General features: G+C 36.9%; 1 protein-coding gene across 1 annotated transcript in view; it reads right to left on the bottom strand.

Annotated features, from left to right (window-relative positions):
* LOC581439 (unconventional myosin-XV) overlaps positions 1 to 13,435 on the bottom strand; it is a 68,685-nt gene that overhangs the window by 9,461 nt on the left and 45,789 nt on the right. Inside the window, exons 30-43 of the mRNA XM_030984588.1 lie at positions 13,210 to 13,296; positions 12,141 to 12,340; positions 10,419 to 11,621; positions 9,617 to 9,757; positions 8,475 to 8,610; positions 6,866 to 6,978; positions 6,289 to 6,404; positions 5,875 to 5,968; positions 5,177 to 5,342; positions 4,195 to 4,289; positions 3,513 to 3,527; positions 2,682 to 2,723; positions 1,080 to 1,195; positions 684 to 769 (exon numbers count right to left, since the gene is read on the bottom strand). Of these exons, the coding sequence (XP_030840448.1) occupies positions 684 to 769; positions 1,080 to 1,195; positions 2,682 to 2,723; positions 3,513 to 3,527; positions 4,195 to 4,289; positions 5,177 to 5,342; positions 5,875 to 5,968; positions 6,289 to 6,404; positions 6,866 to 6,978; positions 8,475 to 8,610; positions 9,617 to 9,757; positions 10,419 to 11,621; positions 12,141 to 12,340; positions 13,210 to 13,296 (2,610 nt within the window). The remainder of the gene's footprint in view (positions 1 to 683; positions 770 to 1,079; positions 1,196 to 2,681; positions 2,724 to 3,512; positions 3,528 to 4,194; positions 4,290 to 5,176; positions 5,343 to 5,874; positions 5,969 to 6,288; positions 6,405 to 6,865; positions 6,979 to 8,474; positions 8,611 to 9,616; positions 9,758 to 10,418; positions 11,622 to 12,140; positions 12,341 to 13,209; positions 13,297 to 13,435) is intronic.

Raw genomic sequence — 13,435 nt, 5'->3', positions numbered from 1 at the left:
CCCCATAACACAGTCAATTGCATGTTTAAAACAATGATTCTGATTGGCTAATGGTCATCCTTTCGAATGCTATGTGCTTGCAACGATGATCTTGATTGGCCATTGGCATTTTCCATTTGATTGCAACTTTTGTTTTACAGGGCCTAGAATGGAGGGAAAATGCTTAACTGACCTCTGCTGGTGCAGAACAAAAATGTCGGACAGATTTTAGACTTGATTTAGAGTGTAAGAAAACCTCATGACAAGTTTCAAAGAAAATAATCATTGGTGCAGTGGGATACAGCTATGATGCCTTGCTACATGGACATGGTCTTCTCATTTTCTTTTTATCTACAGGAGAAATGCGAGTGAAAACCCTGATCGAATTTGAGATGTGACTTCATATGTAACAAAAAAGATGTTCATGAAAGTCTCAAGAAATTGATCAACTTTTAGTACGACACAGGCGAGTGTACATGAGCGTTATCAGATTGTCAAGGTTTTCCCACTCAGTTCCATTTTGCTTGAAATTTTGGGGAGCTCCTGCATTGATAGACAAGGATCTTTCTCTCAAAGAGAACAGATAATGATCATTTTCAATCAGGACAATAGGATTAAGAAACAATGTTACTTTACACTTGGTCCATTGTAAGGGCTAGTCTGCATGGTGTTAGTTTGACTGGTGTATGACATATGATTCTTACCTTTCTTGAGTATAGATCTCTTGAGTGAACCCATGAACTTGAGGGACCCTCGGATAGATCCATCGCTCTTACGCTGCATGATGAATCTGAAGAAATAGAGAATTATTGTGCATATCATTAAAAGACCAAAGTGTTCTCCTTCTTCTACTACTTCTTGACTCATATTCTCTATATAGAAAACTTCCCCAATCGGTGCCTATTGATCCCCCACGATCCTCTTTTTCTTATGTTAATTGAGAGCTAAGTAGTCTAATCCCTTCTGGCTGGACTATTACAGCCGGCCTTTAATATCCCCAAAGTCATCATTCTGAGGAGAATACTACCTAAATTAACATTTACAACGTACACATATACCAGTATACATATCCATCATACAAATTGGATGTGGGTGCTTACTTGTCTGAGCTATCCCTGAAGTATTTCTTAGCAAACTCTGGCATGGAGAAGCGCTTGTGATCGTCGCTAGGGGCAACCACTGGGTCCACTGGCTCCATACGGGGTTGATGCCCTTGCTGTGGAATGAACATGAAATAGATGAATATTAATCATAAATGAAAGGAATTTACGACGACGGGGCAGGGTGCAAAAGGTTACATTTGTCATTTTCTGACCAATCCTCACCTTACGTTTCAACTGCAACTGGATTTGATATCAATAACAATACAATTAGATTATGGAAAATTGTATTAGTCATCTAAGGTCCTGAATAGTCATATCAACAAAACTGCACAGTATTTTAAGCCTTGCAGCTGGTGAAAAAACCAAATTAATTTTGCAATTAGTATGATATCACTGTGATTTGCGGTAAATAAGGCATTTTTTTCCCTCCAATTGGAGCAAAATGAGCAAAAGAGCAAAAATCACAGACTATTTTAAGTCTATTTCCAATGTAGTACATTGTGTCAATCTTGAGTAGTGCAATTGAATTGCAACTAATTGTTAAAGTCTCTAAATTGACAACATGTAAATAACTTTTGGGTAAAATTTTGCATGTGTCTTTTACATTGGTACTTGATAATTGTTTTTATTTATTTCAAAGAGGGAGTGGAAATTAAAATTAAATTGCTACCAATTTAAGGAGGGAAATGTGATTAAATTAGAAAATAATAAAACTCTGAACTTCTATGGGATAATAACAACTACCCAATATTCATAAATCAACTTATTCATGCATGCCTGTAATAACATGGGTTACATTCACAATCAAAATATAGTGGAACCTCATATAAACAAACTCATTAAGACAACAACAAATTGCCTTAATTTTTAAGATTTTTACATCAAAAAGTAAATAGAAGCGGGCCTTTCATAGTTAATTATGAGAACTTGTAAGAACAGTGACCTATATCATTGGATCCAACTGTAGTCAAAATTATTAATGCATTCACATGGATATGTACTTCTTAGAGATATCATTTAAATGAAATTATTGAATAACTAACACATTAAAGATTTTAAGATGTGAATAGTTGTACCAAAAACAAAATCAGAAAAGATATATTAATATTTTTTAATGTATTAAAAGAAAGAATAAAAACAGGTTGTGCTACAAATGATTAGGATAATCAAAAATTCATGAAAGAAATGGCCAATTCCACCCAAATAATATGCAGATGTTTGCAGTATGGAAGTGCAATGGGGGACCCAAAGGACTGGAGAATTATGAACTAGAATTGATGAGAAATTATGAGGAAAAGGGGTTAGAATGTGGTATTAAAAGGAAATCACTCCAGAAAATGAAAATGAATGTTGAAGAACTGGAATGCCCCAAATAGCTCACTTTCATTTGATTCAGAGATTTCTTATCTTTATTTTTTCCCCTTAATTTTCAACTACATGTATACATATTATTTCATCCTTTCTGATATGAATGTACCTATCATCCTGTCACAGTTCGACTAAAATAGGAAGTTGGGCTTAAATGTTCCCCTTTTTGGGCTCATATCAAGGAAAATAAGGGAGTAATTCCTATCATTTTAGAAAGAAGTTTTCTGTTACCTCTTCCAGCATTCTTGTCTCAATGTTGACACGATTCTGTGCCTAGAGAGAAGAAAAATGGCATCATTCCAGCTTATTTCACAAGTTCCACAGGTAAGCTTGATTTATATCTTGTTTATATATGCTCTTTTTTTGTCATTCAAAGTGACTTTTACAGAGAGAAGCTGTAGGCAAATACATTTTTTGTTTACCAGTACATCAGTGTTCCACTGACTAATCGTCAAATTGGCAATGGCCTATAGAGATGAAGATGTCATGTAAGACACACCACTTGAGTTCCAAAGTATGAATATGAGTCGCACAGTGGTGTTCACAATAAGATAATGAATTGAAGAGAAATCGAGTCCATGGATTAAAGAAAAATATCATTATTAATCCTGATATTGCCATTGTCAATGAAGAAAATGAGATCAAAGGTCATGCATGGGTTAATGATTTCTGTGGTGTTTCTGGACTGTTTTAGGAAGAAAGGATATACATCAAATGAAAAGATAATTCATTGAAAAAGTAGATGTATATGTCCTGACATTTGAAGGATGTACAAGACATGTAAATGAGATAAAGTGCAAATTTATTCTTCAATATATAATGTCAATGGGTAAGGTTCATTATAGAATGTTGATTGTGAAATTAAGAGAGTTAATATGACATGAATTTTGACGAAATGGATCCTTAATTGTTTAGGCTGTATATGACTGGAGGGTACATCCATTTCTCACTGCAAGATATTAAGAGTTGATGATTTAAACCTTATGTTGGAGATTAAGACAATATTTAATGATTAATTGCATAATATGTATAATGCTCACACAAAAGAGATTTTTTCCTTACCAGTAATCTTTTTTCCTACAAAATGAATATTAACATGGCAAAATGAAATAAATATTTCTGTTTCATGCTCTAAATCTAGATTTTCCATATTCAAAGAACTTTTTTTACAAGTAAACAACAGATGTCTGTTTAACGATAAGTGAATTTGTAACATAACATCATTAAATCAAGAAAATTTATCCTCTTTAATGTCAGAAGCGGTTAAAGATAGTTCTGGTCATGCAATTACAATGTGAAAGAAACGGTGTGGAATTGGTCAGAAAAGGTTGATCATCTAGCATTCAAGTATTGGTGTGTTTTGCAAGGTTCTGGAATCATCAAAATGATATGAAATTTGGACCAGTCTTGGTAAAGTTACAAGCACTGTACACAGAGAGATGTATATGGGGCTACACGAACATGTGGCATAAAAATCTGTCCCGATTGTACGTTGTTTCATGCCATATTTAGAATATGAAAGCATTTATATAGCCATGCTTTTCAGGGAACATTTTTTATCTGATGTTCTTCCACTCCTGCGTAATAACAATGATAACGCTCACATATTATTTTCCACTGCTTCCCAGAACTCAACCTTCTCTTTAATCAGTGTCAGAAGTGGTTAAATATCATTCCAAATGTATTGAAGACAATGATGCACACTCGCTTCATCAAACAAACGTGACAAAATAAAGAAACCCACCTTTATCTGTCTCAATGTCTGGGGACCCGGAGCTGGGATGACAAACTCCTTGGGGAAGAGACCTGATCGCCCATCTAACATTCCAAACAGCCAGCCTGGTTCAACAAGTGATACAGAGAGAAAGGAAGAGAACAAAATAGACAGAAAGAGAGGGAGAGAGAGGGAGAAGAGGGAGAGGGGAAGAGGGAGAGGAGAGGGGAAAGAGAGAGAGAGAGAGAAGGGGGGAGAGAGAGAGAGAGAGAAAGACAGAGATATGAAACCGGAAGAGAAAGAGATAGCATGGAGCATGAAAGAGAGATAAAAGGTAGAGAAAATGGAAATGAGAAATGTACATATGGAAAAGAAAGGGGGAGAAAGAAGGCAGACAAAAGTAGAGGGAAATACAGAGAGTGTGTGAGAGAGAAAGAGAGAGAGGGAGGGAGAGAGAGAGAGAGTGAGAGTAGCAAAAAAATATTCAGAAAGTTTAATTAATAACATTGTTCTCTTTAAAGGGTTCATTCATATTTGATGTAATTAAAGGCCCGATATAACACTGGAAACCTTAATGCAGTCATTCTTATAATAATAATAATAATGATATAATGATTTTGTATAGTGCAATTCAACTCAGAGTGGGTTCTCAAAGCGCTTTACAAACAAAATTAATATATACATGCATTAGTAGAGAGTAGACAATGAAATAATTGCAACTACATACATTTTAGCCAGGGAATTATACATACTTAGCTGTTAATAGTGAATGCATTGAGAATTACATAAATACAACTACATGTATATTAACTAACAGCTGGGAAAACCTACAGATAAATGGACATTGAGCAGGAATTACATAATATGTAAACTACAAAAAAAACACATTGTACATACAAAACTAGGGAATTATACACAAGTAACTTATAATGGATATTGAATTATTTATCATATGGGAGTAGCAGCAAAATATAATCAAGGTAGAGTAAATCACTTGAGAATTCCAATGTACCTGAATCTGTGACGTGATGTTTGCCAGTGACCTTGATGATGTCTCCCTTGTGGAAGCTTAGAAGAGTTGTTTCCCTGGTGATGTAATCCTGGACAGCCCTCATATGATGAGAGTCCTTCTCCAAGTCTACCACATACGCATCAATCATACTCTTGATTTGGGCAGCCTATGGCATGATGATTTAAAAATAATATAACTGATATTAGTAATATGTTACATCAAGAAATGCAGCCGTTCTTGAGGCAAGCCTATTTCTTTCATATCAGATGTTCATTTTCTACACCTGGGTGAAGAGAAACAACTGTTTATAAAATGCCCTTAGGACATATTCATTGAGCAAGGCCAAGGGTATTAACTTTTAACTGCGATTGTCATGAATTACCACAGCATCTAAAATAGATTAGAATGTGTGATTATTACATTTTCATATAAAGGCCATATTTGCCTCCCTAAAATGTGACAGTAATAATAATAATTACTAAGAAAAAGAAGAAGAAGAAGAAGAATGATTATAATAACAATGATAAAGATAATAATACTGATAATACTAATTGTAATAATGACATTAATTTGTCTGTCAAAATCAAGTTAGCTATTTGTTATGTCTGGACATAAGCGTGCATGTGTTGCAACTTGGGATAGGGTTAGGGTAAGGGTTGCAACTGGGATTAGGGTATAGAATAAGATAATTCACTAACCCTGTGTGTATAGAGTGGTATGTTGGTGCCATCAGCTAGAGCAAGCTTAAGGGTGTGGTTGGGTGTGGCTACGATCTGGTTGAAATCTGAAAAACTAAAAGTTACAAGAAAAGTTTGGTCGATTATCATAGCAAATTAAAGAATCTTCAACAATTTCAATTCCATTCTTAAATACATGTAGTTTATCAGAGAGATGAATGAATTTTGTATTTAGTCAAGATTAATGTTTCACTGCACATAATTGTGGCTAAATCACATGTTAAAAGAAGCACTTACTGTAAAATTCTACTAAATCTCAGCAAGAACCAGGGCTGTTTCAATTCAATTCAATTTAATTACTGTAACACTAGTAGTCATGATTCTTATTTCATTGGAGGGGTTTGGATTGAGGAATGTCTAACTGTTTTTACTTACTGGAATGATTCTGTGACGACCAGTTGATCTTTCATCGGATCCAGCTCATGTTTCACTAGGTAGACACCAGTATCACTTACACACAGCCACTGCAGGTCGGGGTGTCGACGCCCACCCTACAAATACAAACTCGAATGTTAAGTTTTGTCCGTGTATCTATGTATTCAGTTATATTTTAAATCAGGGTAGCAACTTTTCAAAGTCAATTGCCTGCTTTTAAAAAGCCCTGCAAACAGAGCATGAAATTTTACAATGCTTAAGTAATAATACAAAAGTAACATCAAGATTGAGTTATCAAAAGTTACAGACATAAACAAAAATTTAATTACAGAACAAAATTTATACTGAAAGTAAAATTAAGCCAACTGGTTGTTTTTGTTGAATCAGATATAATACAATGACATAGCAAGCAAGCAAGCAAGCAAACAAAATAAAAAATGAAACAAATTTTTAATAAAATGAATATAATGAATAGATAAATAGAAATAAAAGTTATGAAAAACTAATAAATTAATGTAAAAATCATATTGTCAAACTTTTGTGTGTGTGTTAATAAGCAAAAGGTTAACATACTCACATGAATTGAGAAAAACCTGCTAAAATAGAGAGGCAATTGTCTTGCGGCCTCTATAACCTCCTTGCGATGAGCGCTCTTCTGGGGTAGGTTTTTAGGAGTGATGCCATATTTGTCTGTTAGTAGCCCAAAAGCAAATTAGTGTGACCAAATTGGGGAGTTAGTAATAAGCAACCAAACAACCCAAAACAGTGTGCACAGTCGTATGAAACAGTTAGTGTACATGTACATTCTGACTGCGTGTATGTCTCTGTACATTCATATTCATTTTAACTATCAGTGTTTTATTATTTTTTTGATCATACCAACAGGCATGGCTCCAATTGTATGATTTTCCAACATTTAAATACATATAGTTTTAAGTATTTTTTTCATTTAAAGTAATAATTTCTTTGCTTTTCAATAAATACATGTAGCTGTTTCCTTTTGAAGATGAAGATTACCCTCTGCCCCCCCCCCCCCAAAAAAAAAAAAAATATATATATATATATATATATATCATATGTTTCACTTTCATTTAAAAAAAATATTGTTTTCATGTTATTAAAATAATGCAAAGTTAATTACATGCTTCCCTGCATCCATGGCCATTGAAGAAAAAGGAAAAAAATGCATATATTGTTAGTATTAGTAGCCCCCAAATAAAAGTAAATAAAAGCATTCCAACACCATCAAAAGCTAACTCAAAATGCAAGCACGATGTTCATGATGGACAGATAAATGTCAATAAAAAAAATTATCAATTTGAATCAAATCATATCATGCTACCTTCAAAGAGGGACATCAGGGACTATTCTTCTGTTTATACAATCTTTATTTCACTTTGACAGAGTTGTGCCTATGCACCATTGGCAGGCTTTACCAAACCACTGGCAACAGAGACTATAGCCATTTGACTGAAATAGCCAGCTGATGTCATATGTTTGCAACACAAAGTAAATATAATTGATTGTGTAAGCAGAAGAAAATTAGTTCCAGTATAAAACCAATTCACTTCAATGAACCTCTTCAAGTGATGGTAGTTAAAATATATATTGTGTCTCACAGACAGTAAGATTATCCATCATGATATATTGAATGCATACATAATTGTGCTGACAACTTTTAAAACAATTGCAAGAAGGACCATCAAACAGCCTGACATGATATTAGAAAGAGAAAGTCTAAAAAATTAGATAAACCTTTCATCCCAACAATATTTTTAAACTAAAAAAGTTATGAATTGAAGCTTCATAGGAGAAGCTTTTATAAGAATGAATTTTGGTGTAATTCACAGTATTGATATTGGTGGCATGACTAGTGGAAGTCACAGCAATTTTTTGAATAAAGCAAGGCACTTTATCTAAACTGCTTCTCTCAACCCTTGATGCCTGGTAGGAGGCGAATGTCATTGGGGCTCGATGCAAAGTAGCCGAAAGCTTGGAATACTCCCAAGTAAAGAGTGGAGAGAAGAATATGTACTACAAATGCAGAATCACCAGGGTAACCAGAATATGATTACACTGTAAAGTGCTTTAATCATTAACCTAATTACAAAGGTGCTGTATTAGGGACAGTTATTATTACCGTTATGATTAATAGGTAATTGTGTGGTAGAGAACTATACCCTTACCTAACAGACTAGTCATCAGACGCTTCTCTCCCTTGCGCATACGGATGCAGCTATTACTGAAGACGTCTAGGACGATCTGTGAGAAGATGAGTTGTTGGGCGGTTGGGTTGCCTAGACGTTCTCCTGGAGTAAACACCTGTTTAGCACAGAAGATACAGTCAATGGGTAATAGCTAGCATATATTATCTTAAAGGGGAAGTCCACCCTGATGTTAAGTTGATTTTAAAAAAAGCAGAAAAAATAGTAGAAACAGGTCTGTGAAAGTTTGAGCACAAATAAATTTAAAATAAGAAAGTTATGACTTTTTGAAGGTGCAATTAATCAGCACACAAATCGATAACCCTGTGACGTATCTTGCGAGCCCTCCTCCCATTTGCCCTGTATTACAAAAACTTTAAAATGTATAGTTTCTCTTAAGAAAATTTGCAATCATACATTCACCCTAAATAAAATTGTTGCATATATGTTTTTTATACCCCCCCCCCCCCCTGTATGAAACAAATCTATTCCATCATCTATAACTAAGAAAATGAAAATTTATGAAATTTTCAGTACAGAGCAAGTTATGGTGTCTATTTTGAGTCAACTAACATGGAAGGAACAGCATAATTCATTGAACCTCTCTTCAAATTTCCCCCATTTATTTTGGCACTTCCAACAGTCAATTCACTATTATCTTGTTATATGCCACACAAATGGCCTCCCTGGGCCACATTGTAATTGCTATGGGATAGATGTACCAAAGGCTTCAAGATGAAACCGTTTCCAGTGCAAGATTAATCTGTTAAAAGGGTTGTCATGGTGTCAACTAAACAAGACTGAAAATGGGTAACTTTGCAAAGCCTCGTGTTGCACATAGCCATGAATTGGTCCATATTGACTTGCGAGAAATTCCACACATGGTAAATGAGCGGCTGTGCAGTGAGGCGAACAAAGCAACCAAAGGGTTAAAGAACAGCATCTACATCTCATCTAGGCGTTGTGGCGTGCGCCTGTAATCCAGCTAAAAAGTGGAAGTTTCAAACTGATTCAGCCGAGGACGCAGGTTCGAAACTGAGTCACGTCTTTGGATGGTGACGTTTAAAGGTCGGTCCCCAGACGTAAATAATCATACACACACACACACACACACACACACTCACCTCTTTCCTGATGGTGAGGTTCCATCTCACCCTGGTGTACATGTAGAAGGAAGACTGTCCCATGGGATAGACCAAGGTCTGCACCTTCTCCATCTCCGTAACGTCTGCATCCGATAGAGCATCAGGGATGGTAGACGATGTCTGAGGGATCAAAGGGTAATCAAAGACATCATGATCATCTACGATCATTAGCATCAAAGGATTTCTTAGCAAACCAGAAAAATTCTGGATATCTCAATGAATAAAAATGAGTTACAAGGATATTGGTAGGGGTGGTTATTTTACCTGACTGCTAAGAAAGCATTAATGCTTGTTAGTAAGCAACCAGAGGACCGACGGCTTTAGGTCCTCTCCGAGGGATATGAAAGCATATCATCATGCATTACATGTTTTGGTATATTTGTTTAAGAAGTGGGTTTGGTTTAAATTGCAAGGAGCCTACCTAATGGGTAAGCATAACAAGATTTAAAGCCCCACTGCACTACTTAAATCTACTTGCGCCCTCTATATAGCAAACAATGCCTAAGCGGTGACCATTGGTCCCCCATGGTCCCCTTTTTCTTATGTTAATTGAGAGGTGATTTGATGACATGAGGTGATTTGATGACATAACCATCTGTCAGTGATCACGCAGGGAGGTCTGATCCTTCCGGGCCAAACTAATGCAGATAGGATTTACCCTTGGAACATGCAGAAAGGATAAGACATTTATATGCATCTGTATTTATTTCTTCTTGTTTAAACATTAATTAGTATCTTTTAGTAACGTTAGTACTGTTGATAGGTAGACTAATGTACTTACAACAGATGGTGTGTCTTCAATCTCCTGAATGATGCCTTGAGCCTTGAGGATATCAACAGATTCCATCTTGGTCTGAATGGTCTGGACTAACATCTCCTTGTGCTCTGTCATAACAGGTAGAGGGGGTGGAGGAGGTGGAGGTGGAGGTGGAGTAGGAACCGCAGAAACTACATGTACCACTGGAGCAACTGGTGGAGGAGTAGGTGGCTCTTGTGGTGGAGGTGGTGGGGGTGGCGATGGTGGTGATGGTGCTTTCTTAATGATAGGTGCAGGAGGGGGTGGTGTCACCTTCTTTGGTGATGGTGGAGGAGCAGTCTTCATCTGCTGTTTCAGCATCAGAAGTGCCTCTGAGTGATGATCCTTCTTCTGTCCAAAGGCTTTTTTGGCTACTGGAGGAGGTTGGGCCTTTGCTGGTACCGGAGCTGGTGCTGATTCTGTGGTGGCTACCACATGGCCAACGGCCCTTGGTCTGAAGTTCTTTGTTTTCGCCTTACGTAGGGTGCCGGCACGATCCTGAAGCATTTCAGAGGTAATCGCTGTTGGGCGATTGAGAGGACGCGATGGAGAGGTCTCCTCTTGCTGTTCTACCTCCAGGCGTCCGACAACAACCTCTTCTTTCTCCCCCGCTGCTTTACGTGGAGGCCAGACGATCCTACCCACTCTGATGGTCCTAGCCCTGTCCTTGACGTCGTCCAGCTGGATCGTGCGGCCAGCTTTGGAGACAAACTGAGGCGGTGGTGGAGGAGGTGGAATGAAGCCCTCTCTGAAGATGGGAGAGACTGGAGAGGTTGGAGGAGACACCATCTCATCGCTGGCTCCGTTACTGATGTTCACAACCTCCTGGTTGAACTGGATGCTCTTCTTCTCCTGGACGCTCTTTGTGACGGCTGTCTTCTTGATGGCTGTCTGCTTGATGGCGCTCTTCAGCGGTGCAGCGTTTACGGGAGGCACAGCTGGAGGTGGTGGAGGAGGTGGGGATATGGAGGAAGAGGATGTGGAAGATACAGGTGAGACAGGGGCCTGGGGTGCTCGGAATTTACTGGTAGCATTCTGCCGATGTGTCTTCGGTGCTGGAACCGTTGGGGCAGCGCTGACGACCTGAGACTGCTGTGTCTGTTGAGCTTGCTGGTTCAACTGCTGAATATTCTGCATCAACTGTTGTTGCTGTTGTTGCAGCTGCTGTTGCATCTGAGCTTGCTGTGCCTTAACAGAGTAATAAAAAAGAGAGGAAAATAGAGTACCTGTATTTTATACAAAAATCCACCACTTAGGTGGTGATCTTTAGAAAAGTTACAGCTACGGATCTATGGATTGAAATATTCCCACTCTGGCATAAAATTCTGAAAAGGCATTTTACACTATATTTAGATTCTTAATTATAGAAGTTAATTTCCTATGTAAAGTAACAAATTTCTCTTATCTTTCGACAGCTGAAGTAAAACTAGCGAAGCCTATTATGTCCTGCAAAACAAACAAATGAATATTCTAAGATTCCTATCTATCAAACAACGAATCCCTCCAACTTAAAATACAAACATATACAACAACACTGGAAATCCTCAATGATCGATGTACAAAGAATTATTTGATTGTACATTTGCAATTTGATGGGAAGACTTGCAATTTGATGGGAAGACTTACAATCAAATCAAATTAATCACAATATCTTTATAAGACAAACCCCTGTACTGCAACATCATTTCTCTTTCATTTCCTACATACCATAAGGGTTTGCTGGTTGATATAGGCTTGCTGAGAGAGGGCGGTGTTTGTTAGGGATGGGTTAGTCAGCTGGGCTTGGGGTACCATGACCGGTGTCGCTTGGACCATCTGTGGTTGTATGGTTGCCATCTGTGGTTGCATGGCAGCCATCTGTGGTTGCACGGTTGCCATCATTGGCGCCTGCATCATGGGTACCATGCCTTCAAAGTACAAATATCAAACAATGTGGAATTATGTACATATAATAACTAGAAGTTTACAGTTTTATCAACGTTATCCCCAGTCAAAATAAAAAGTCAAAATTTAGTTGAAAATTTGTGAAAAACAGATCAAAATATCTGTTTTGTTGAAATATTTTCAACCCTGAATATATTTTTCATCTATCTTTTGTACCAATTATAAATCCTTAATCTAAAAAATATATCCTCTGCGTCTATTTACCTTTTTCCATTAGAAAAAAGAAGAAAAATAGTCTAATTTTCTAGGAAATACCATAAAGATATGAAGACAAGAGCCATACAAATCTATTTTCTGCACATGTAAAAAAATGAGCAGGAATAACATGTAATAACCAGATACATGCATAGTACATGTTCAGTCTGCATGTAGGCCATAAAAAGCATGCTTCAGGATACTTAAATGGATTTTTCATCAAATAAAAATACATTCTAACAAATACATTCCAAATACATTCTAATAAATATGTTCAAAATACATTCCAACAAATATGTTCCATATACATTCTAATGAATACATTTCAAATACATTCCTACAAATATGTGAAGATACATGTAGGTGCATACATAGTGAAATATGTGTATTACTGATAATACAGGGTTAGAAAAAACACATAGAAGAATCACATACCACAAGAAAGACATGTAGTTAGAAATTGAGACGTATATGGGAGAACAAGAAAAGTCCTGGAAGAAAATTCTTAGGTATCGCTTTAATACAAAAATTATTTACAATTATACAAGTTAACAAGATGACTGGACATGATAAATAAGTATGGGATTCCTCTTTAAGGGTTTTAGACTTAATCTTTGTGAATTGATCAGATGTATACCTGTCATATTAGTAGGCATAGGCTGGACCATCTGGGCGCCCATGGCCTGTGGTGCCATGTAAGGGGTCATCCCTGCAGCCGCGGCTCCTATAATCCATACAGCAGATAGGGAGAGCAATCAATGAGACCATCAGTCATGATGCGTTCTAGGATACTGAGCTTTAATTGAAGCAGGGCTCATGCATTTTGGGGGATTCAAACCAGCATGCAATGCTTCTTTATCATT

The sequence above is a fragment of the Strongylocentrotus purpuratus genome, unplaced genomic scaffold (genome assembly GCF_000002235.5).
Source record: "Strongylocentrotus purpuratus isolate Spur 01 unplaced genomic scaffold, Spur_5.0 spur5_scaffold_14, whole genome shotgun sequence".
Classification (NCBI taxonomy): Eukaryota; Metazoa; Echinodermata; class Echinoidea; order Camarodonta; family Strongylocentrotidae; genus Strongylocentrotus; species Strongylocentrotus purpuratus.
This window is presented reverse-complemented; position numbering and strand designations above follow the sequence as displayed.